Source organism: Anomaloglossus baeobatrachus, chromosome 1 (genome assembly GCF_048569485.1).
Source record: "Anomaloglossus baeobatrachus isolate aAnoBae1 chromosome 1, aAnoBae1.hap1, whole genome shotgun sequence".
Taxonomy (NCBI): Eukaryota; Metazoa; Chordata; class Amphibia; order Anura; family Aromobatidae; genus Anomaloglossus; species Anomaloglossus baeobatrachus.
Window position 1 is genome coordinate 710,830,134 of NC_134353.1, and position 25,705 is coordinate 710,855,838.

A 25,705-nucleotide genomic window follows, 5' to 3' on the forward strand; every position below is an offset into this window, starting at 1 on the left:
TAGTAAGAAAAGTTCATTTAAAAGGAATCCCCATGTGTGTTTGTTCCTGTCTCAGTACCCCCTTTTCATTAGAGCTCAGACTGGGAGACATGGGGTTAACCCCTGGCTGCGCTGCGGCCTGGTAACCCCTGAAAACACAGCCACTATTGCATGCCAGCCTGGCTTCAACACATAGACCACCAGAAAAAAAAGTCTAGCAATAGCTTTTTGGGTAGATTTGACCCTCGGGTGATCACTCAAAGTGGAGTAATGAAATTCCTGCAACATATGTAATCTCAAGTACACAGTAACTGTCATTACCATAATCAGCAGTTGTGTGAGTAGCATTGTCACAGTCCCTTCTAATTCAAATTTCCTAACTGATCTTGTACTCACCTGTATACCTATAAGCTCCTTTTTCTATTGGGAAATTAGTGATATTGTGTTGATAGTGATACACTTATCTTTTCTCTACATGGTGGATACTGGATACTGCTCTAGATGTTTGAGTGATTTCCCTAGGTGATTGACACAATCAGTAAAAAGATAATTACTCACATTAACTAACTTGTTGAATATTCAAAAGTCACTAGGGCTTATTTTCGGGTAGGTCTTATTTTTGGGGAAACACTGTTGGAGGTAAGTTTACTCCCCCAAAAAAGCATACCCCCCCTTCCCAGGAGAGTCACACTTAGCAGACCCCAGACATCTGAATGGCTCCCATGTCCTTTTGCAATCTTTGGTGGGTGCTCCCAGCAGGTATGCTCCACATGGTCCTCCCCTGCTTCTGGCCGACACACTCACATACATCAGACCACGCACAGGTCCTCCCGTTCGGCGTCTGGTGAGTATGATTGCGGGGTCTTCTGTCTTCTTTCTTATGGATGTGTCTGCTTTCTATAATGAAGTGTCCTGCAGTGTTCTTTAACTTTTTTAGCTGCATGGACACTTCATTATTGAGCTGAGACTAGGGCTTATTTTCGGGGTAGGGCTTATATTTAAGCCTTAAGCCTAAAAGGCTGAAAATTCCTGCTAGCGCTTATTTTTGGTAGAAGTCTTATTTTTGGAAATACACAGTAACACTACGATCACCCCACACTTGTGGAATTGAAGTGCCATGTATGTCAGAAAGTATACATACATATACTTCTCAATTTGTGCATACAAAAAGGATAAAAGTTGGCTGAAATAGATGATTTTCAACATTTTTTCTGACAATGGTTTCTAAAATATACCCAACAAATTATTCGCTATGGCTGGTGGCAGCAGACTATTGTCTGAGAAATATGCGATTCTCAGTCCCATTTATCAACGCCCTAATTAAACATAAAGGGCATGGGCAGCAGATTCAATTTGGTAATGTGCTGGTGCTGGTGTATAATGTTGAGTGTTCTCCAGCAGTGACATATGTATGCTGAAACGGTCACGGGATAATCTCTTTTCTCTGGCTGGTGCATTGCCACAACATCTCAATTCATGTCCTCTGCAGTTTGTCAAGGGTTTTATGAACCAGACATGGATCAGAAGATATGGATCATCCATTCCTGAAGAAACAGTCACCCTGCTGTGGTCTATAGCAATTTCTGTTTATAGCGTTGGTGGACTACTTGGATCTCTGGTGTCTGGGTATATGAGCAGAAGGTTTGGGAAGTAAGTACGTTTCACAACTTATCCAATGTTCAAAATCTTCCCAGTGGATTTTTGTAGACCTTATATAAACCTCTCAAAATGATATCTCCTTCAAAAGAATCTCCATGTTTAACCACAATGTATTTTTTGATCCAACCTTCCTTCCTGATTTATTTCTTAATATGTCTTTATAATGATTGACCACTGGTTTTCTAAAACAATTAGGACAGTACATAATTAAGGTAACAGCGCATGCAATTGTATACTGCTGTTGCATTACTGGCTCAGTCATGTCAAACATCCAAGAAAGCCACGCTTAATGATCTGCAAGATCTTCTTTATATTTCTTTTCAGGAGACGGTCTCACATATTCAGCGACCTGTTGGGAATAACAGCTTCTCTGTGTCTTGGGCTCAGCAAAATAAGTGGATCCTATGAAATGATTTTTGTGGGACGGTTTCTCTATGGCTTTACATTAGGTATATACTGTATGTTAGGGTTAAAGGTTCTATACATATATTTGACCAAAATCTAAGTCACCATGAAAGTTATAATGCATCCCTGATATCATCTTTAGTTCAGTCTTATCTAAGAGTTAATTATATCTGCATATTTTTAGATAAAATCTGTAATAAGAAAGTAATTAAGGTTAATATTGTTTTCAAATATTCTCCTGCAACTTCGATTCAGAGAAAGGTATAAATCCCAATGAGGTAGGATCTGAAAATTCCTTCCCAATTTCTAATTTGTCAATTATAATAAATTCTTAGATCAATGGCCTTTCTCTGGTAATTTAAAATGGAAAATTGTCTATTCGGACAGGTCTGCTGTCCTGGTTTATCCTAGTTTGTTTTTGAGCCTTTTTTTGTCTACATGTAATGGATGTGCTCTCTTGGTACAGTTATTACTAACCATAGACTCAAAGTAGAAACATTAAACTACAAACCACTGTCCTGTCATATTCACCTGAACTTTTTTTTATATTTTTACAGGTTTGGCAATTAACATATATGTTCAGTATCTTGGAGAGATCTCTCCCAGGAATCTTAGAGGGTTCACCAACACTTCAGCCCCAATCTTTGTAACCACAGGAAAGCTCCTTGGTCAAATTGTTGGATTAAGGTAAAATTCAGAATAAAAAAATTATATAAAACTTAATTAAAAATAGTCTAATAAACTCAGTCTGATCAATATCTGATGTTAAAGGGAACCAATCACCAGGTTTTTCATATATAACCTAAAGCCAGAGCTATACTGGGTCAATCAGGCTGATTCTCTACATTCCTTTAGTGGTCAGCTCGGATGTTTAAGTTTTGAATCCCAAGAAAGTAAAGTTTATAAAATCATCAGCTTCTTGAGTGACAGCAGCTGAGGAGCAGATAATATCGGGGGAGAAGGGAATTCATAGTTATCCCCTCCCCCTGTTAGAATTAGCATAAGTACAATACAATCGATTCACTTGTACTTGCAGGACCTGTGGTGATGTCATACTCATGTGACCAGAAGTGGTGGGGCCTCAGCCAATAAAGCTGATACCAGCTGGTTACATGGGTATGACCTCACCACAGGTCCTGCAAGTAAAAGTGAATCGATTGTATAATACTTATACTTATGTCACTCTCCACAATGAAAATCATTACTCCTTAGATTCAAGTCTAAAGGCCGCTTTACATGCTTCAATCTTGCTAGCGAGATCGCTAGCATGAGTACCCGCCCCCATCATTTGTGCGTCAGGGGCAAATCGCTGCCCGTGGTGCACAAAATCGCGCGGACCCGTTACACTACTTACCTGCCTAGCGACGTCGCTGTGACCGGCGAACCACCTCCTTTCTAAGGGGGAGGTTCGTTCGGCGTCACAGCAACGTCACTAAGCGGCCACCCAATTGAAGCGGAGGGGCGGAGATGAGCGGTGCGTAACATGCCGCCCACCTCCTTCCTTCCTCATTGCCGGCGGCCGCAGGTAAGGTGATTACCTCGTTCCTGCGGTGTCACGCATAGCGATGTGTGCTGCCGCAGGAATGACGAACAACATCGTACCTCCATCAGCAACGATAATTGGGAATAGGGGAGCATGTCAACGATTAGCGATTTTACACGTGTTTGCGACGATTTTCGATCCAACGTAGGTGTCACACGCAACGACATCGCTAACGCGGCCGGATGTGCGTCACAAATTCTGTGACCCCAACGACATCTGTACCGCCCCGCGGCCTTGGCTGCGGCCGCCGAGCGCATCGGTGTTGGGGAGCCCCGCTGTGTCGCGGCCTGTCTTGCTGCCTTGTAGCGACATCCCTCTGCTGCCTCAGCCGAGGCATGGAGCTTGGGAGGGGCCAGCCTTACCTTCTGGGCCTCTTTCCGGTCAGCATCCATCATTCCTCGGGCCGGGCGGACTAACGAGGCCTCTTCGGGCGTGATCGTTTCTGGGACCTGCGGTTCCTCACGGGGAACGGGCACCTTCCAGGACAACGGGATCGGTGCCAACCGGGCAAGCGGCCGTCCGCGGGCCGCGTCTATAGGCCGGTCCTCACGGGCAGGTACAGTGGAACCCGCTGCCGGTGTCGGGGGCAAGGGACCGATCGGTGGAGCAACAGCGACCGATTTGGGCGGTGGGGGACGCAGCAGGGTGAGCGGGAGCAGACCGGGCCCCTCGGCAGCAGTAACCGTTCCCTCTGGGACGTAGGGACGTGGGTCGCTTACCCGCTCCTCCAACACTGCCTCCACCTCACGTGCCCGCACGACCGCAGCTACCTCCTCCATCTTGGCCACCCATTCTTCCACGAGGAGCTGAACTTGGGCTTGCAGACGGCGTCTCATCTGCGCTGTCCGGGCTTCCACCCACGCCGCTGTTCCGGGAGCGTGCTCCGGGGCTTCAGACTTGCTGGACGGGGCAGACATGTTTCTTGCTCGGGATCCAGGAACAAGACGGGTCCAGAGTCCTGGCGTCCCTGCTTCTTATCCCCGAGATCACATAAGGCCAGCGCCTCTCCCGCAACCCCTTGGTTTTCCTACAGCACTTCTCTCTTTGGGGGCGGGGCTTCACTTTCGTGCCTCCACTGCTCGAGTCGTCTTCTGAGCGGGAAAACTTCGTGCCCAAGATGGCGGATCTTCAGATTTTTCAGCGGGACGCCGCTGACGGGGATCACAAGGCGCACTTCTACCGGTAAGTAGACTGGTTCCATCCTGTTCGTGACAGAAGAGTCGATGTGTACCGCCCCGCGGCCTTGGCTGCGCCCGCCGAGCCGCTCGGATCCATGCTCGTGTTCTACGGGTGGTGGCTCGAGCCTCCCACGGACCCAGGGGTCACGTCGCTCTGCAAGGGGGGTTGGCGTTACACACGGGGGATGCGGTTGTTTGGTTTTGGGATGATTGTTCGTGACGCCACCCACGGGTTGTGGTGATGGTGGACACCACCGCTGCGGTGAAGGTACGGGGACTCCTGGGAGCGGTGTAGTGGCGCAGCTAGGTGTTGACCCCTCCGTGGGTAGGGGATGTTGGTCCCGGGGCCCGGTTGTGTGAGGGCTGCGGTGCAGGGTGCAGGGTTGCGGTGCAGCGCGGTGCGGTGCCTGATGGCACTGGTGTACTCACGATTAAACCACACAGAGTCACTGGTAAACCAAACGAAGGTATGAATGGGGCCCGCAGACGGCTGCAGCTTCCTAGTCAGGTTGGCAATGTCCACCTTTCTCCTGCACCTATGTTGTAGTTTGACCACTGTGCCTGAGCACTGGTAGTCTGCTCCCTGACGTGTAGATGTTGGAGGAGCTCCTTTGCCCGCAGGCGCTGGCTCTTGGATCTCTGACCTTTCGCGGTGGCTACTATCCGGATGGGTTGGGCTGTTGCCGTCAAACGGGACTTTGGTGGGAATGAACCCCTGAGGTCCAGACCGCAATCAGTTAATTCGACTATGGTGGTGGCATATAGCCTAGTTCGGGGTCTGAGTACCCTGCCTGGTGCTCCGGTATCCTGTTAGCTCCCCGGTTCGGTTCCGGCGGAACACTACCCTGTCCCAGTCCCTTACGGTTCCGTTGGTCGTGTTCCCAGTCTCCTGCAGGCGGCCACTGCCGTCTGCCTGCCTGACTGTTCTGGACCGTCTCTCCACTCCACTGTCCTACACTGAACTGTGTACTGCACTCCACTCTACTCAACTCAACTCTGTGTGTTTTCCTGCCTCAGGCCAGCAGACTCCTCGGGGAGGCGTGTCTTTCGGCCTGACTCCGCCCACCTGGTGTGCCTGTCTAACACTGAGGGAGGCAATCAGGTCTTTATGGTTGACTGATGGTACCTTTCTAGTGGGGGGGTGTATGTGGTGATGTTGTGACCTGTGACCCCTGGGGTCCAGGGCGTCACACATCACTTTAGCGATATCGCAGCATGTAAAGCGGCCTTAAGCCTCTCATACACCCAAATCAGATCTCATGCTTTTCACTGATGAGGGTCAAACCCCCGGAACGTGTCTGCAAATTGAGATTCTGGATTAGCTTTCATCCAAAGTCATATGGAGAGGCTCGTTAATGGATCGATATAGGCTTTTAGGATTGTTACTTACAATAATTGGCCCTAGAGTTTAAGTCATTTTCCTCATTGTGGTGGTAATTTGCATATTTCATATATAATGATCATGATTTGCTAAAACCTTTGCATGCTTTACTCTACCAAGGAATAACAGAAAATTAATTCAAAGCAGTTTAACATGAATTTTCTTTAAATGTACAGATTTTTTTATTTGTCATACTGTTCTTTTTCAGTGAAGTTTTGGGGACAGAGACACTTTGGCCCTTGATGCTATCACTCTGTGGTGTTACAGAACTGCTGCAGCTGATTGCAATGAATTTTTACCCAGAGACTCCTCCATATCTACTGTTAGTGAAAAAAGACCAGTATCGCTGTCTAAAATGTAAATATCTATCATATTTGTTGCATTTGTAAAATAGGTTTTAAAATTGACCAGATTTATTAACAATAGATGATAAGTGCTTGATCTCTGTGGGTTCTGATATGCCCACCGGGGCCTGGGGGCACTCATTACCGGGCCGTGGTTCTGTTTGGGAGGATCATGGTGGCAGGGCCCAGCGGTGTCGTTTTAAGATGATGGGGGAATATTTACTTGGGATATCTCATGATGCCACATGTGGTATGCGGCCTGATATGTGCCGCCTCTGCTATTCAGTTCCCTTGGGGTCGGTGGTGATGCAGCAGATGAGGTATAGCTCTCCACAGGTAGAGCTGGGCCCCAGGGCTGTCAATGGGAGATAGGATTTTATGGTGGGGTGCAGTGCCGGAGGCGAAGGCAATAACTGCGCCACAGAGGAATGCAGTCACAAGGTCTTTACTCACAGTTAAGAGTTCCAGGTTAGCACGGCCGATCAAGTACTGCCCTTGGAGTGCTGAGTCCTACTGTGATGGGCTCCAGCCGATCCCCGGATAGTTCGGAGGCACAACCCAGGTACACCCTTCTGTGTTCCTTCCCTGGTAATCTTCCTGCACTGGCCTCTCCCGCCTGCCCCGCGCCCACACACACAGAACCCCGAGTCGGTGGCCGCAACCCTGTCGGGTGGCTTGAAGCTCTATCCCTTGGCCCTATGTGGTCACCTTTTCACTGGATGTGTGTGGATGTGGTTTCGGTACTTGCAGTAACCTCAGCTTCCGGTTTGCTAGTTGAGCCTTGTAGTTCTCCACTAGTTGAGGGGGCCAGTCCCTTTCGCGGCTAAGTCCCTCCACTCCGGTATACCGGCTGTTGAACGAGACCATGGGTGTATGGTGCACTTCCCGTGGACTCTAGGACCTCTTCTCTCCTGATCCCAGGCCGAGCTGATCCAGCTCCAGACCACAGGTCTTTGCTCCTCCTCTCCTACTTCCTGACTGACTAACGTTCTACAGTGTTCCCCACTAACTAAACTCCACCTCCAAGCTGGTTTTTGAGGCTGTGCTTTCCCTAAGGTGACTGCTTAGTTTGCAACTTGCCCTAACCATGGCCTGATGGAATGTAGCTAAATAAAGAGTGTGTTGTGTGTATACCGAATTGTGACCTCCTCCTTACCCAGGAATGGGATACCACACCTCTGGCTGAGGTGCAGTACCTCTGTGGTGACTGAAGCCTCAGGATTGCCACAGTTCCACTGCCAGGCCCCCAGCGATTATGAGAATAGGGATCTGATATCCCCCATGCACTTGTACCATTGTGATCACATGGATGCAGGTGAGTATATCAGTGGAGCAGAGCTGCTGAAATCCTTAACCTAATCTTTGTTCAGCTGTCGGCACCTTCTGTATTATGCAGCGATAATATCATTGTGCCACCTGTATTTTTTAGCGAGACCCTAGAGAGAAGAGGCCAAAGCTGTTAGAAGGATGATGTAAAGGCTGATTTAGTATTAAGACGGCACACTGGCTTCTAATATATTCAAAGGGTAAATATATTGGCTAACTTTATATTCAGTGGCACACTGAATAATTATATATATTTATGGGCTACAATGGCTAATCATTAACTCAGGGGACACATTTTGGGGCAAGTTTTAAAGGCATATGTGTATTCAGAGGCATAGCAAGTATGACAATTCATGGAATTATGGAAATCACAGGCTCCATAGACATATTATTAATATGAAAATAATGAAAAATGGAAACAATTATTTTGAATCAATTTAATTTATTCATTATTGAGTGTGAGCGCCACATTCAGAAATACATGCACTTACATGCCTTGACATTCAATGAATGAGGCTGTTAGTGATTGTCTGAGGAATTTTCTGCCATGCTGAATGTACTTGAGCTCTGAAGTCATCAAGATCCACACCTGGCAGCTCCCTTTGCCATTGTCAACCAAGGACATCCCATGTGCTTGATGGGAGATAAGTGTGGAGACGCAGCGAGCCATGGTAGCACGTTTAGGTCTTGCAGGCTGCTCAGATTAGCACAAACTACATGCAGCCTGGTGTTGACATGTTAAAAAATAGCTCACACTCGAAACAAAATAAATGGAGATATGTTGAAAATGTTGTTTCCTTTTTTTTATCATTTGCATATAGTTAACCTGTCTATAGATCTGTACTTATCATGATACCACGACTTTTCCTTTTTTGGTGTTGTAATTCCAATGATGAAGAGAACATATGTTATATACATTGTTGTATCTTATGATATAAAGTATAATATGATTTGTAGTTTTTGTCATGCCCCATGACTTGGGAATTATACAGAATTGTTTTAGGATTTTATTATTGCTGTTTTATTCCTATGCAATCAGTTTGTATTTTGAAGTTTGGTAGTTCATTTTCCCTGTAGTATAGTTCTGATGTAGGTTTCTCTCTTCTTTGTATCTAGTAGCTATCATTGAATCAGCAATCATTGTCTCATGTTCATCCTCTGTAGATCCCTGGTCAAGAATCCGCTTTTCACCTGCTGTTGTGCATGGTACAAGAGTTTCAGCCTGAGAATAAAGCTCTTCTGGTCTTCATATATGCCTCTGCAGCTGAGCTGACACTGTCTGACAAAGTTATTGGTTTTAGTAATGAATCAATGCAGTCCATCATAGAAATGTTGTCTACAGAGTCACACACTTTCAGGCCAGTTACGGTGTCAGAAAAGTGTGTTCCTTGTTATTACACTGATGAGCAGAAAGGTAATAATGTTTTGAACTTTTGACTTTCAGGTTCCATATCTCACCATCCGCTACAGCTTTGTGTGTAACACTACCTTCATTTTATAGACAATCCTTTTGGCTTTCTCATACACTGCATTGATATTGTTTTGCTCCTAAAAATGTAAATATAAATTTGTATTATTTTGTTAGTATTTGAAAATCAACCTTTGTTCTTCAACATTACTTGAACCCTTCTGGGCATGCTCTTGATCAGATTCAAGCATAGCTCAGCCAAAATCTGATCCCAGGTTTCTTCTACATGTTCCCAATGTAAGGCGGGCTTTGCACACTACGACATCGCAGGTGCGATGTCGGTGGGGTCAAATTGAAAATGACGTACTTCCGGCATCGCATGAGACATCGCAGTGTGTAAAGGTTCGATGATACCATTAACGAGCGCAAAAGCGTCGTAATCATATCATCGGTGCAGCGTCGGCGTACTCCATAATTACGCTGACGCGACGGTCCGATGTTGTTCCTCGCTACTGCGGCAGCACACATCGCTGTGTGTGAAGCCGCAGGAGCGAGGAACATCTCCTACCGGCGTCACCGCGGCTTCCGTAGGATATGCGGAAGGAAGGAGGTGGGCGGGATGTTTACATCCCGCTCATCTGCGCCCCTCCGCACCTATTGGCCGCCTGCCGTGTGACGTCGCAGTGACGCCGTACGACCCGCCCCCTTAATAAGGAGGCGGGTCGCCGGCCAGAGCGACATCCCAGAACAGGTGAGTCCATGTGAAGCTGCCATAGCGATAATGTTCGCTACGGCAGCTATCACAAGGATATCGCAGCTGCGATGGGGGCGGGGACTATCGCGCTCGGCATCGCAGCATCGGCTTGCGATGTCGCAGCGTGCAAAGTACCCCTTAGTGCATACTGGTCCACTCACTTGGTTATGTGTACAGCTTTTTCTTCATCTCTACCCACAAGTGTTCAATTGGGTTGCGGTCTGGGGACTGTGGGGGCCAATCCAGCAACCCTACTTCATTGTCATTGAATCATTCTCACCAATCTCAACGTGTGGTTCAGGTCATCCTGCTCCAATACTATGTGGTCCTTTCCATACCTATAGTACTCGAGTGTATGAAGTAACTCTTCTTGTAGGACACTCATATATAGCTCAGCATTAAAACCACCAATGATCCTGGTCAAGTAGCCAATGTATTTGGCTGTGAAACAACCCCATATCATCAGGCTTCCTCCACAAACCTTGACAGTTTCTTCAATTTCTCGATCCGCTAGCCCCTTTCCCCCTTGTTTCTTCCAGACCCATTTGCACCCATCAGCGCCTAGTCTTTTGACTTTTGTCTCATCGCTCCAAATCAAACTTTTCCAGTCTTCTATTGTCCATTTTTCATACTTTTTCTGCAAATTAGAACCAACGCTTCCTATGAAAATATTGAAGTTGAGGCTTCTTCACCTTTTTTCAGGCCACAATTCCAGACTTGTATAACGTGCATCGCATGGTGCATGTATGGACGCCTGTGATCTCACTATTATAAAGCATATGAGCCACATCCACTAACTAATGAGCAGATTTATTGACCCCGATATTTTACCTGGACGTCCACCTCTTGAATTAATGGATTGACTTAATTTCCTATTCTTACAACTGTCATGATTTTCACTTGCTGCAGTTTTACAATTTTCTTGGCTGATAGACCACTATTGATGAGCTGGATGATGCTGTTTCTCTTTTCTTGGGAAATCTTTTTAATGGCTGCTCCTCGATTCAAACCAGTGATGTTTCGCTTAGGAATCAATGAGACCGACCTTAAATCAGTAAGAGGTCGCTTAGGAATCAACCTAATAACACACTGAGCTATTAGAAAATGTGAAAACAAGTTGTAATTTGTGGTACAAAGAGAGAAAAAGATTTTCCACCACAAGGAGCATAACAGTAACAATGCAGTGACATGACAGGAATCTGTATAACTAACCACATGCTAAATATTTGCAAGTCAAATTTATGTTTGAGATAGCCAAGATGATTGTCTATAAAATGATGGTAGTCTCACATTCAAAGCTGTAGTGGATTGTGAGTTATGACGTCTGAAATTCAAACGTTCAGAACATTGTTACCTTTTTGCATGTCATTGAATTTACAGTAGGTCACAAAAATGAGTACACCCCTCAAATTCTTTTAAATATTTTATTATATTTCCTCATGGGACAACACTGAAGATATGACACTTTGATAAAATGTAAAGTAGTCAGTGTATAGCTTGTATAGAAAGTAAATTTGATGTGCCCTCTAAATAACTCAACACAGCCATTAATGTCAAAACCGACGGCAACAAAAATGAGTACACCACTAAGTGAAAATTTCCAAACTGTGCCCAAAGTGTCAATATTTTGTGTAGCCACCATTATTTTCAAGCTCTGCCTTAACTCTCTTGGGTATGGAGTTGTGTTATGGATGGTGTTTCTGTTGGTTTCGCTGTTGCTGGTTGTGAAGGGGTTAAGATTCTTCCTGAGGATGTTTTTGGGCTCCCTCTAGTGGCCAGTGGTGGAGGTGCATGAGGTGAGACAGGTGAGGGGCTTGGTGAGGGGCTTGGAAGGAAGAGATTCTGCCTCAAGCTGACACCGGTGATATCGTTTCCTGTGTCAGTTTTTCTCCAGTGAACATGTCTTGAACACCTGGTCCTCCTGTTCTGTCGGTGTGTGCCTGTGACCCACTGGACACTTCTCTAGTGCACTCCAGCTTGTCTTTTTCTCTTGGAGATCTCCAGTGTGTCTGCTACAGTTTGTCTGCTTCTGTGGACTCAAGTTTTGCCTTTTTTCCTAGTCGTCCTGATCTCATCTTTTGGAGCCTTGGATAAGTGCTTTGTTTGCTAGCCTGTGACAGAACAGTTTTCATCCATTTTTCTCTTACGTGCAATGTTTATTTTGATTCTGTTTCAATTTGTTTTGAAGTGCTATGAAGACTGTTCATTCACAGTGAAAAAATGCACAGTTTTTTTCTCTGTCTGAACATAGTTTTGTGGTTTTTCGGTCAAATATGTGTTTTGTGCTCCATTTTGTTCCCACTGATGAACTTTAACAAAGGGACATTGCCGAGAATCCAGTGAAGACCTTTTACCATCATTTTTGCATATTTACTTTTGTTGTTCTTAGTATATAGTTTATTAGACCACCTCAATGGATTGCTCACTATTAGTCCTGTTAGACATTGAATATTTTTCTGCCTATGGCAGTTGCTACTAAGCCATTTTTTGAGACAACCTCTCTTGGAAACTAATCCTGCCTGGTGCCCTGCACAAGAGGTCCATGATATAGTGGGTAAAGGATTCTGTGGTCCTAATGGAGTTTTGATGATCAGGAGTTGGCATTTATTAGAGTTTTTGCTCAAGTCTATTCCTAACCAACTGTCTATTGTTTATTTCTTATATAATCGTCAATATATGTTGGGTGCTTTCAGTGGCGTAACTAGAGTTTGATGGGCCCTGGTGCAAAATTTGGACCGGGGCCCCCCCTCCACGTACACCGACACTTAGGGAACGGGATAATGACACTGACACTCGGGGTACAGGATAATGATGCTGACACTTGGCTCATATCCTCAGCACCCAGATTTCCCATGATCTGAAATCCCTCTATCAGAACACAGCTTTCCCATATTCTGATATCCATCTTGTCCTCGGCACCCAGCTTTTCCATGCTCTGCTATACATCATTCCCTCAGCACCCAGCTTTCCCATATCAGAGCATGGGAAAGCTGGGTGCTGAGAGATGTACAGCAGAGCATGGGAAATCTGGGTGCTGAGGGAAAGAGCCTTTTTCCCTCAGCACAAAACATTCCCATCCCATGCTTGTATCTTTGCCCCCCCTCGTATATAGTTCTCCAAATACTATAATGGCCCCCACAAAGTCTTCCATATAGTATAAAGGGTCCCACATAACCCTTCATATATTAGAATGCAGCTCCATAGTCCTCCATGTATTATAATGCATTTCCCATAGTCCTCCATGTATTATAATTCACCCCATAGTTCTCCATGTATTATACTGCACCACAGTCCTCCATGTTTTATAACGCACCCCCATAATCCTCCATGTATAAAGTAGCCTCCATAGTCCTCCATATATTATAATGTAGCCCCCATAGTCCTATATGTATTACAATGCAGCCCCATAAACCTTCATATTGTATTATGCAGCCCCATACTCCTCCATGTATAATGCACCCATATAGTCCATGTATAAGGTGTCCTTTATGTTTATTATGCAGTCCCATAGACCTCCATGTATAATGCATCCCCATAGACGTCCATGTATAATGCAGCCCCATAGACCTCCATGTATCATGCAGCCCCATAGACCTCCATGTATCATGCAGTCAGCCCCCCCAGGGCCTCCATGTGTCATGCAGCCAGCCCCCCCCAGGGCCTCCATGTGTCATGCAGCAAGCCCCCCAGGGTCTCCATGTGTCATGCAGCCAGCCCCTTCCCAGGCCTCCATGAGTCATGCAGCCAGTCTCCCCCCCCCCAAGGACTCCATGTGTCCTGCAACCAGCCCCCCCCCAGGGCCTCCATGTCTCATGCAGCCAGCCCCCCCAGTGCCTCCATGGGGCCTGGCTGCAGAACACATGGAGTCCTTGGGGGGGCCCTGGCTGCAGGACACATGGAGTCCTTGGGCTGCAGCCCATGTGTCCTGCAGCCAGCGCCCCCCAGGGCCTCCATGTGTCCTGCAGCCAGGGCCCCCCCAAGGACTCCATGTGTCCTGCAGCCAGCCCCCCCCAGGGCCTCCATGTGTCCTGCAGCCAGGGCCCCCCCAAGGACTCTATGTGTGCTGCAGCCAGCCCCCCCCCCCAGGGCCTCCATGTGTCCTGCAGCCAGGGCACTTCCCAAGGACTCCATGTGTCCTACAGCCAGAGCCCCCCAAGGACTCCATGTGTCCTGCAGCCAGATCCCCCCCAAGGACTCCATGTGTCCTGCAGCCAGCCCCCCACAGGGCCTCCATGTGTCCTGCAGCCAGCCCCCCACAGGGCCTCCATGTGTCCTGCAGCCAGGGCCTCCCAAAGGACTCCATGTGTCCTGCAGCCAGGCCCCCCCCAAGGACTCCATGTGTCCTGCAGCCAGGGCCCCACCAAGGACTCCATGTGTCCTGCAGCCAGGCCCCCCCAGGGCCTCCATGTGTCCTGCAGCCAGGGCCTCCCCAAGGACTCCATGTGTCCTGCAGCCAGCCCCCCCAGGGCCTCCATGTGTCCTGCAGCTAGGGCTCCCCCCCAAGGACTCTATGTGTCCTGCAGCCAGCCTCCCAGTGTACTCACTGATTTATAAAAAAAATAAATAAATAAAAAAACAAGTACTCACCTCTCTTTTCCTTCCACCGCAGCTCTGTCCTCACCTCTACTTGTTTCACCGCTGCCCATCTTAACTTCTGTCCCCGTTCCCCCGTGGCTCCAGTCGGCGTCCTCCTGCTCTCTGTGCTCTCACCACACACAGCGGTCGCACAGGAGTGACGTCATCGCAGGCACGGGGGAAGACTGATGATGCAAAGAGCGGCGCCGGCCGCTCTATGCAATATCAAAGCACTGCAGTGTGCACGGTGACGGAAGCGCGGTGTGGTGAGTGTAGGGAGTGCGGTGACGGGAGCGCGGTGCGGTGAGTGACGGAAGCGCGGTGCGGTGAGTGACGGGAGCACGGTGACGGGAGCGTGGTGATGGGAGCGCGGTGCGGTGAGTGACGGGAGTGCGGTGACGCCACCGCTGACACCAGGCAGGGGGCCCCGGTGTCAGCGGCGGCGACCGGGTCATATAGCGGCCGCCGCGCCGTGTGGTCTGCGGCAGAACAGCGCAGCTCCTCTCTCACAGCAAGGAGCTGGCTGCTAATCTGCCGGGCGGCCGCGGACCCCTAACCTCCCGGGCCCGGTCGCAGTCACGACCGCTGCGACCGCGGTAGTTACGCCCCTGGGAGCTTAACTATTCCTTTGTGGCTGCTCTAAGGCAAGTTGGGATTGCTTTCTTCATCTTTGAGGCAAGCTAGTTTCTTACATGGTGATTAGGTGTCTAGGTAGAGTAGGCACTCTCCACCGCTATTTCTAGTTGTGTTTACATAGTCAGAGGGTTGCTGTCTGTTAGTTACCAACCACTCTTGTGCTCTTTTTTTCTGGGTTTTCCCTCCTGGACTTTTTGGGCTAGTGGATCTTAGTTTCTTGGTTGCCCCTAACTCTGGATAAGGGATGTTTTTTTTTTCCCTTGAATGAGCTATCTATGGGAATCTCGCGACCATAACAGAGATCACTAGAGCTTCACAGTAGCCACTGGAATCTTCTTCCCCTCCATGATGACATCAGAAAGCTTGTGGATATTAGAGACCTTGCGCTCCTCCACCTTCCATTTGAGGATGACCCACAGAAGTTCAATAGCATTTAGATCCAGCACCTTTACCTTCAATTTCTTTAGCAAGGCAGTGGTACTCTTAGAGGTGTATTTGGGGTCATTATGTTGTAATACTGCCCTGCAGTCCAGTTTCCGAAGTGAAGAGATCATGCTTTGCTTCAGTATGTCACAGTACATGTTGTCATTCATGGTTCCTTTGATGAACTGTAGCCCTCCACAGCCGGCAGCACTCAAGCAGCCCAAAACCATGACACTCCCCCCACTATGCTTGACTTTAGGCTATACACACTGGTCTTTGTACTCCTCACCTGGTCTTTGTACTCCTCACCTGGTTGACACAAACGCTTGACACCATCTGAACCAAATAAGTTTATTTTGGTCTCATTAGACCACAGGACATGGTTCCAGTAATCCATGTCCTTAGTCTGCTTGTTTTTAGTGAACTGTTTGCTGGCTTTCTTGAGCATCATCTATAGAAGAGTCTTCCTTCTGTGATGACAGCCATGCATGCCAATTTGATGTAGTATGTGGACTATGGTCTGAACACTGACAGACTGCCCCCAAACCCTTTAACCTCTGCAGCAATACTGGCATCACTCATACCTCTATTTTGAAAAGACAACCTTTGAATATGACACTAAGCATGTGCACTCAACTTTTTGGTTGTACATGGTGAGGCCTGTTCTGAGTGGAACCTGTCTTGTTAAACCGGTGTATAGTCTTGGCCACCATGCTGCAGCTCCGTTTCAGGGTGTTGGCAATCTTCTTACAGCCTAGCCCATCTTTATGTAGAGCAATTATTCTTTTTTTTTCAGATCCTCAGATAGTTCTTTGCCATGAGGTGCCATGTTGAACTTCCGGTGAAAAGTATGAGAGAGTGTGTGAGCGATAACACTAAATTCAATAGATCTGCTCCACATTCACTCCTGAGACCTTGTAACACTAATGAGTCACATGACACCATTTTTTAAAGTTATTTAGTTATGTAGATTATACAAACTGTACACTGACTTCTTTGCATTGTATCAAAGTGTCATATCTTCAGTGTTGTCCCATGTAAAGATAGAATACAATATTTTCAAAAATGTGAGGGGTGTACTCACTTTTGTGATATACTGTATGTGCTACATACTCATTTTGGAGTGTAATGAATAGGGTCATATACACTGAATCAAATGTCATAGGTTAGGAGCTGCATAAATGGATAAAGTGCAGCGACGAGGTAACGGGTAGTTGTCTACACATAAAAAGTAGGTGAATAACCACAATAAGAAATAAAAAAAGTCATAAAAATGTAATTTAATTGAAACATAAAGATTAAAATGTACATTAAAATATGGGGGCAATACACAAAAGAAAGTACATGACAAACGTATCAGAAAGGAGTATAGTATAAATATTGGTGTTATAGTTTCTAGAAATATTAGTCTGTGTATATTAGATATCACAAAAAGGTGTATTGTGTTATAAGGAATATAAATAAATATACAGAATAAATAGATTTTAAATAGATAAATAAGTAATCAATATAATTCAAATACACTGCATATATCAAACAACAGATATATCATGGAGTGGAGAATAGCACATAAATTAGGACCCCAAGAATCCAAGGTAAAAGGTAGTGCAGATAATTCTTTTAAGGCTGGAGTTACACTTGTGAGTGACTCGCACGAGTCTGGCATCGCACCACCCTGCATGGCCGCACACTTTCCTGACAGCTCCTGTCCTGAGAGTGTGCGGCCGTGCCGGGTGATGCGGTGAGACTTGTGCGAATCACTCACAAGTGTAACTCCGGCCTAACTGGAGCTATATATTCAGCACCATTCCCTACTGCCTTGGTGTCACTCTCATAGGAATGCATAGAACGAAGGAAGGACTCTGGGACACACCACACAGAAACAATTTTTGGATAGCCAAAGTGTGGGTCACATAATATTTTGGCATTTGGGAACCCTCTGATAATTCAGCACGCAATAGAGGAATCACCTGCACTACTTTTACCTGATAAAATTAATTCTTAATTATTTTCTTGGAATTTCAGCTATGCAGAGGATATGGGGGCCTGGAGACCATCAAATCACAATGAATGAAATTTTGGCCGAGCAGGAGATGCGCCAGACGTCTAGGAGCCTGAGTGTCATGGAGTTGGTGAAAGAACCATCTCTACGATGGCAGCTTTACGTTGTGATTGTTATTACATTTACTCTTCAGATGTCGGGCATCAATGCAGCTGAGTAATTTGTCTACATATTCAACATAAACATGTTCTAAGTTTGTAGTCAGAAGATATGGCTGGTGTGTCCATGTTCAAATATTCACTATTCAATAATCATTTACTTGTCACATACTACCGGCTCTTACTGTATCTAGGGCTTATTTTTAGAGTAGGGCTTATATTTCAAGTATTCACAAAAAATCCTGTAATGATGTGAAGCCCCACAAGTGCTGTGTCGGTGCATTACCTTCAGGGACTCCACTCAGCTGGATCTTGTCACAGGTAGGAAATCTTCTATTTGTCGTGACGCCACTCTCAGAATTGCGGTCAGTGGGGACCGCCACTGCAGGTTAAGGGATGCCTGGGGCTGATGGTGGGTGCAGTCGGTTGTAATAGCCTCCTGAGAGTGAGGCAAGCCCCAGGGCCCTATGTAGGTGTGTAGAACCACAAGGCGCAGAATAACTCCACACAATCAAAATGTCTTTCAGGGGTTTTACTCACAGTTGATGGCAGGGTGAGTAACCCGGGCGTAGCTGGGATGAACCAGGCTGGAACCAGGTGTCCTTCAGGCTGACTGATGAGGGTGACTACCGACTCGCCTTCCTTAGCCCTTGGTGGTTTGGGGTAACCCCGACTTTTAGTCCCTATGGGGGTCACCCAGGGAAGTAACTGCTCCCCTCGTTTGGTTGCCGTTTGCTTGTCGCCTGGACCAGATCACTCCAGCTGCTTGCCTCCTGTGAACTATGGGCCCTAACTGTGGCTACGTGGCTGCGGCTTTTGGGTGTTGTGGTGTGGGCTTTGAGGGCCCCACACCGGCAGGTTTAGCAAGGAAAGGTGGATCTATCCCCGCTCCGGGATCTGCCGCCCGTTTGGGCCTGGTACTCCCTAGCAGTCTCCTTACTTCCCACTCCGTGCTCTCTCTTTAGCTGAAGATGGATTTCGGGTAGCACTCCTAGGTGACCGTTCTCCCCCGTCGGTAGCCACTGCGCGGGCGCTGTTAGACTGCAACAGCCCCAGGGGTCTGCTCTCCTCCGAGCTCCCTGGACTCTGCACTAAACCGGCTCACTGCTCCTCCTCTCCTGTTCTTGCCTACGCCACCTAGCAACCAGGCTCTCCACCACACCCCTTGAGTGGAGATGGAGGCTTTTTAACCCCCTCCACTATTCCAGTGGAGGTGAAGGCTTTGCCCCCTCCTGGGATCCCCAGGGGTCCTCTCAAAGGTACATGTGTGAGACCTGATCACTATGCGCCTGTGTAGTCACACCTCGGTCAGCCTTCTGGATTACCTGTATTGTACTGTCCCCAGCATGGGTGCAGTACTCAGTGGTGCCTGACCAGGTCAGGGGCGCCACATTCCCCCTTAGTTATCACCAGCACGTCCTCGGGCTGCAAGACAACATTTTAAAATGCATAAAACAGTAAAAACATGGTAAAACTTTTAAAACCACCAGGTACCATACATCACCACCCTCCACCCACAAGTCCGTTAACCCACCCAAACCCTTTCAGGAGGCAGGTCACCGGTCCTTTTGGTAACCAGATCTGGGCCATCTACTTCCCCAGACCTTTCCTCCAATCTGCCTCTCCCGTTGGCCGCGCCTTCAGCCACTTCTGGCAGGATGTAGAGGCGGCTTTCATGGTCTGGTGGTTTTCAGGGTATACCTGGCCTGGTGGATCCGCGCCTTCAGCCTCTTCTGGCAGGATGTAGAGGCGGCCTCCACAGTTGGTGCTGACCAGGTACCCTCTTTGTGGTGGAGAGCCAGGCCCCATAAACAGGCATGCTCTCTGGTTGCAGGTAAGCCAAGGCCCCATAATGGACGTGCTCCCTGGTTGCAGACGAGCCAAGCCCCTAAACAGGCTGGCCCTGGTGGTGGTACCCTCTGGTGTAACTATTTACACTGCGAGAGTTTGTGGCTATAGCCAGTTCATAGCCTTAAGGTTCATTTCTCACATTAGTTTATGTGGGCACATCTCTTAAACAGTAACGTTGCAAAACTTCAAACTGGTCAAAACAGTAACTTGCTGTACTTTACTTTTCTTTCCTCTACTCCTCCATACCAGGGCTTGGGCCTGTTGGGCTGCGGCACCTGTTGGTTTCTCGATCTCTTTCATCGTCCGTGGTGGTCTCATCAGTGGGTTCTTTGTCTGTTCTTTCTCTATCTTTTCTTTCTTCCTCTGTATCTGTTTCTCTTTCTTTAGGACATGGCGTAACATCTAGTGCATACCAGCCTCTTTCTCCTTGATGCATTGTAAACTCCACTGTGTCTCCCATCCGTAGGTTTCTTCCAGGATGTCCTCTGGGCAAATGGGCTCTCACGTCTCTTCTGTTGACAAAAATGCCTTCTTTCATACCAGGTGCAACTATAAAGCCGTATCCTGATTTTAGGCTGAAATCTTCTACTACTCCTCGACATAGGGGTCCTCTGACCTGGGCTTTGGCCCTTCTCAGGAACCGTTTCTCCTCTAAGTCTCTGGCCGTTATTTCATCTTTCTGCTCTGGAGATTGTGGTGCAGGGGTGAACTTGGATCTGCTACGGCGCCGTGTCTTGCGGACTGGATTCTGCGAGGTACAGCTTACAAGCTCCCAGGTGAGGCTTTTGGGCAGATCTTCTTCAGCGGAGGGTATCGGGTCTTCCTCGTCCCAGCGGGAGTATGGCAACATCTCTGGCTCGGGGTATAAATCCACTGCTGATGGCTCCGGAGTCAGCTCCTCAGCCTTCTGGCCTCCCCTCCCCCTTAGTTCTTCTGAACACTCCTGTCGTGGCAGTGCTGGGGATGGACTTTCATCAGCAGGCCCGGGCGGGGGACTCTTTGGCGTGGTTGCTGCAGAAGTCGCCTTGGGGGTGTGCGGAGGGAGCAGATACCGGTCCACCATCTCCTGTGGGAACTTGGCCTCCAGGTCAGCCTTCAGTCTCCAGTATTCGGGGTCCTCTCCTATCAGGGACTTCCTAGCAGGGACTTCCTTAGACTGGGGAGCGGTGTCTGCTCTGGCCTTGCAGGCCGGGGTAAACAATTGTACGTCTGTCTTGTCTTGGCGGGCCGCGCCCTGCACGGCGGCGGCCTGGTCTTGGCGGGCCGCGCCCGACATGGCGGCGGCCTGGTCTTGGCGGGCCGCGCCCGACATGGCGGCGGCCTGGTCTTGGCGGGCCGCGCCTGGCATGGCGGCGGCCTGGTCTTGGCGGGCCGCGCCTGGCATGGCGGCGGCCTGGTCTTGGCGGGCCGCGCCTTGCATGGCGGCGGCCTGGATCAGCGTCGCTGTTGCAGCTGGCGTCTTAGCGGGCTTCGCTACTATGGCCGGTTCTTGGCGGGCCGGGCTGGGCGTTGCTGCCGTGGTCTGGGCTTGGCGGGCCGGGCCTAGCATGGCGGCGGCCTGGGTCAGCGTCACACCTGCGGCGTGGATAAGGGTCGCGGCGGCAGCCGGATCTTTGCGGGCCGGACTGGGCGTTGCTGCAGGGACCGGGTCTCGGTGGGCCGAGCAGGGCATCACTGCGGCGGCCTGGGCTTGGCGGGCTGCACCTGGCGTGGCTGCGGCCTGCTTCAGCGTCGCCGCGCCGGACGCCTCTTCAGGGACCGCGGGCATGGCAGCAGGGATCGGGGCACTCGCGCTGGCAGGGGCAACACTGGACTCACCCATCGTTGGCAGCATCGGGGTCTGAGTCGTCACCGCCCGGTCTGGCACTCGGCGCGCGGCTCTCCCCTCATAGGCCTGAACCGCCGCGGCCATTTCCAGAAACTCCGTACGTCCCTCTCTGATCTGCCTTCCGACCCTGGCCTCCAGTTGATCGCAGAACTCGGCAAGCTCCCGACACCACCAGGCAGTGGAGCCTGGCTCTGGGTCTCGGTGTTCAGACGCCATTTCCTCTAGCAGCAGGCTTCTGGCTCCCTTTCTGTCCCGACGTCTCTGAACGCTTCCGCTCTCTTCACTTGCGAGGTCAGGACTCTGCAGGGGATCTCTGGGTAGCCACCCCTCTTCGTGGGCGGTAACTTCTCCCAGCGCGGGCTGCTGTTGTTTTTCAGCGCGCTTTTCATGGTGGCAATATGGCGGCGCTTCCAATTTTTCAAGCGGACCGCCCAGGCACATGGTCACCTGTCTGAACAGGTCTAGTCCTTATCCTGTTCGTGACGCCAGATGTGAAGCCCCACAAGTGCTGTGTCGGTGCATTACCTTCAGGGACTCCACTCAGCTGGATCTTGTCACAGGTAGGAAATCTTCTATTTGTCGTGACGCCACTCTCAGAATTGCGGTCAGTGGGGACCGCCACTGCAGGTTAAGGGATGCCTGGGGCTGATGGTGGGTGCAGTCGGTTGTAATAGCCTCCTGAGAGTGAGGCAAGCCCCAGGGCCCTATGTAGGTGTGTAGAACCACAAGGCGCAGAATAACTCCACACAATCAAAATGTCTTTCAGGGGTTTTACTCACAGTTGATGGCAGGGTGAGTAACCCGGGCGTAGCTGGGATGAACCAGGCTGGAACCAGGTGTCCTTCAGGCTGACTGATGAGGGTGACTACCGACTCGCCTTCCTTAGCCCTTGGTGGTTTGGGGTAACCCCGACTTTTAGTCCCTATGGGTGTCACCCAGGGAAGTAACTGCTCCCCTCGTTTGGTTGCCGTTTGCTTGTCGCCTGGACCAGATCACTCCAGCTGCTTGCCTCCTGTGAACTATGGGCCCTAACTGTGGTTACGTGGCTGCGGCTTTTGGGTGTTGTGGTGTGGGCTTTGAGGGCCCCACACCGGCAGGTTTAGCAAGGAAAGGTGGATCTATCCCCGCTCCGGGATCTGCCGCCCGTTTGGGCCTGGTACTCCCTAGCAGTCTCCTTACTTCCCACTCCGTGCTCTCTCTTTAGCTGAAGATGGATTTCGGGTAGCACTCCTAGGTGACCGTTCTCCCCCGTCGGTAGCCACTGCGCGGGCGCTGTTAGACTGCAACAGCCCCAGGGGTCTGCTCTCCTCCGAGCTCCCTGGACTCTGCACTAAACCGGCTCACTGCTCCTCCTCTCCTGTTCTTGCCTACGCCACCTAGCAACCAGGCTCTCCACCACACCCCTTGAGTGGAGATGGAGGCTTTTTAACCCCCTCCACTATTCCAGTGGAGGTGAAGGCTTTGCCCCCTCCTGGGATCCCCAGGGGTCCTCTCAAAGGTACATGTGTGAGACCTGATCACTATGCGCCTGTGTAGTCACACCTCGGTCAGCCTTCTGGATTACCTGTATTGTACTGTCCCCAGCATGGGTGCAGTACTCAGTGGTGCCTGACCAGGTCAGGGGCGCCACAATACCACACTAGGGTCAGGGAGACCTCGGGGTAGGTCTTATTTTCGGGAAAGAGTAGATGTCATATTCACACATCATTGAAAGATATTGTGGTTCCAACAAATGTGTAGCATATATGCTACTAAAAATCAGACGCATTATTCCAATTCACCCTTTGTAATGTATGTTATGTGATTTCTTTTTTTTACTTTCCAAAATTCCTGTGCAATAATTTTGTAAATTGTATAATATCAATGATATTTAATATTTATATTTTTAAGTTGGAGTATGAGTCAGTACATTTCTACCAACAATGGCTTTGGCATCATCCAAACGTAACAATAGCCCAGCAATAATGTAACTTGAGGCCATTGTATTGAGGGACCTGTACTGAGTTTTGTTTTTGTTTCTCAATTTCAGATTTTCTATTATGCAAGAAGTGTTTTTCTTACGGCTGGTTTGCCTCCAGAGAAAATTCCCTATATAGTGCTAGGAATGGCAAGTTTTGAGCTTATGGCTGTCATGCTCTGTGTGAGTACTTGAATAGGAATATTAATATGGTTTCACCATAAAATGAACAATTTCAATATCGTAGAAACGTTCTAGACTTACTAAGCTAACTATACAAAAAATTCCAGATTCATTTTTTTAAAGAAGCAGTTCCAGAAAAATTTTAATACCTTAAATTGAACCTTCATGTGCAATATGCATCTGTAGCGCCCCTGAATACATCAGGGTGCTATAGGGAACTGCATCCTGTTCCCTCAGGATGCAGGACCTACCCCACATGGTTACAGGTGCCCAGAAACCGGTGTCAACACCACAAATCCCAATCAACACCTCACATCATGACCTGTCAGACACACCAGTGGGTTGGTCCAGCTGGAAAAGGGCCACCCACCTAGGGGTCAGGCAGACTGGTGGGAGGGAAGTAAAGGAGTCTAGTGAGATCCCTCAAAGAGTGAGGAGCTGGGGAGTGTTAGCTCCCGGGGAGCTAGAACGACCATGGTTGGGTCTCAGTAGTCCGGGACCAGAGAAGTCGGGGACCGGTGGCAGTGACATTGGAAAATAGTCTAGGAGGACTGTCAGCACCAGCAAGCCCAAAAGAACTGACCGGTACCGAGCACGACGGGGTACAGGACCCTAGGTCAGGAGCCGATTCAACGTCCTGGCAATTAACCTGCAGAGGAAGGGGACCTTCAGGGACCTTCACAGAGAGCTCAGAGACTGAGGGCATCAGCACACCACGGGGGACAGGGTTTTTCAGGGAAAGCAACCCACTAAAGTCCCAAGTGCCAGCTTTTGGGAGCAAATCTTTACCTAAAAACTGAAGAAGCGGGACCTTATAGTTTCACGCTATAGGGACCCACACGGACACGAAACTGTGCACGGAGGCAGGCTCCGGATTACTATGTGACACCAGTGGGACCAGGTACTTGGACGGGCTTCCCACAGCGGCAGCGGCACACAGAGAATTTGGTTTACTTGCAGCGTGTGTGTCTCCTTTATAATCCTCATCCAGCACCACGACTACGCACAGTGAGTACCCTGGTCCCTTGCACCCTGCTCCCCCAAATAACCACCAACACCCCTGATCCCGGGGCCTTCCCTACCTGTGGAGGGACTCACATCAGGCTGCTCAACTCCATCTGGCCTGGTACTCCTTACAGCAGCAGCGGTACTGCCATTACCGCAACCCACAGGTGGCATCACAAACGTCTCCCCTCTAAATATCCCCTTTTACGGATAAAAGTGTCCGCCAAGCTGGGTCCGGACGACCCCCTCGAGCCACGGTCCCGGATCCAAGCAGCCCGTCTAAAGCCTGCTTTACACGCTGCAATGTATCTTACAATGTGTCGGCGGGGTCACGTCATAAGTGACGCACATCCGGCATTGTAAGTACATTGCAGTGTGTGACGGGTACGTGCGATTGCGATTGAACATTAAAACGTTCATCGCATACACCTCGTACCTTTCTCTAGAATTGCACGTCAGATTGTTCATCGTACCCGGGGTAGCACACATCGCAGTGTGTGACACCTCGGGAACGATGAACAGATCTTACCTGCGTCCTGCGGCTCCCGGCCCACAATGCGGAAGGAAGGAGGTGGGCGGGATGTTTACGTCCCGCTCAGCTCCGCCCCTCCGCTTCTATTGGCCGGCTGCTGCGTGACGTCGATGTGACGACGAACGTCCCTCCCACTCCAGGAAGTGGACGTTCTCCTCCCACATCGAGGTCGTATGGAAGGTAAGTACGTGTGACGGGGGTTAATCATTTGTGCGGCACATTCAACAAATTGAACGTGCCACACATACGATGGGGGCGTTGTAAATCGCATATGATATCGTATGCGAAATTGCAATGTGTAAAGCAGGCTTAACACCAGGGCGGTACACATCCAGTACCACGAGCAGTTCTGGGTGAATATTGCTAGTCCCTGCCTAACTTTCCCAGCATCTAGTAGCATAGATAAAGTGATCTTTAGAAAAAGTATTTCTTAATATCCTTTATGAGATGCTAATGAGCGCAGTGACTAGTTGCAAGAGCGTTTTTTTCCCTGACTAGTCCACCCTCTTAGCATGTTAGCACGCCCACAGGGGTATATTAACATACTATTCAATGGCCATTGCCCAACGTCATTGACG

The 25,705-nt window shown here is 48.9% G+C and overlaps 1 protein-coding gene across 1 annotated transcript in view; it reads left to right on the forward strand.

Moving 5' to 3' along the window:
* Positions 1–25,705, forward strand: part of LOC142298870 (solute carrier family 2, facilitated glucose transporter member 9-like) — a 57,604-nt gene that overhangs the window by 7,684 nt on the left and 24,215 nt on the right. The window contains exons 3-8 of the mRNA XM_075341796.1: positions 1,469–1,629; positions 1,963–2,087; positions 2,601–2,730; positions 6,354–6,502; positions 17,637–17,824; positions 23,480–23,590. Coding sequence (XP_075197911.1) covers positions 1,469–1,629; positions 1,963–2,087; positions 2,601–2,730; positions 6,354–6,502; positions 17,637–17,824; positions 23,480–23,590 — 864 coding nt within the window. The remainder of the gene's footprint in view (positions 1–1,468; positions 1,630–1,962; positions 2,088–2,600; positions 2,731–6,353; positions 6,503–17,636; positions 17,825–23,479; positions 23,591–25,705) is intronic.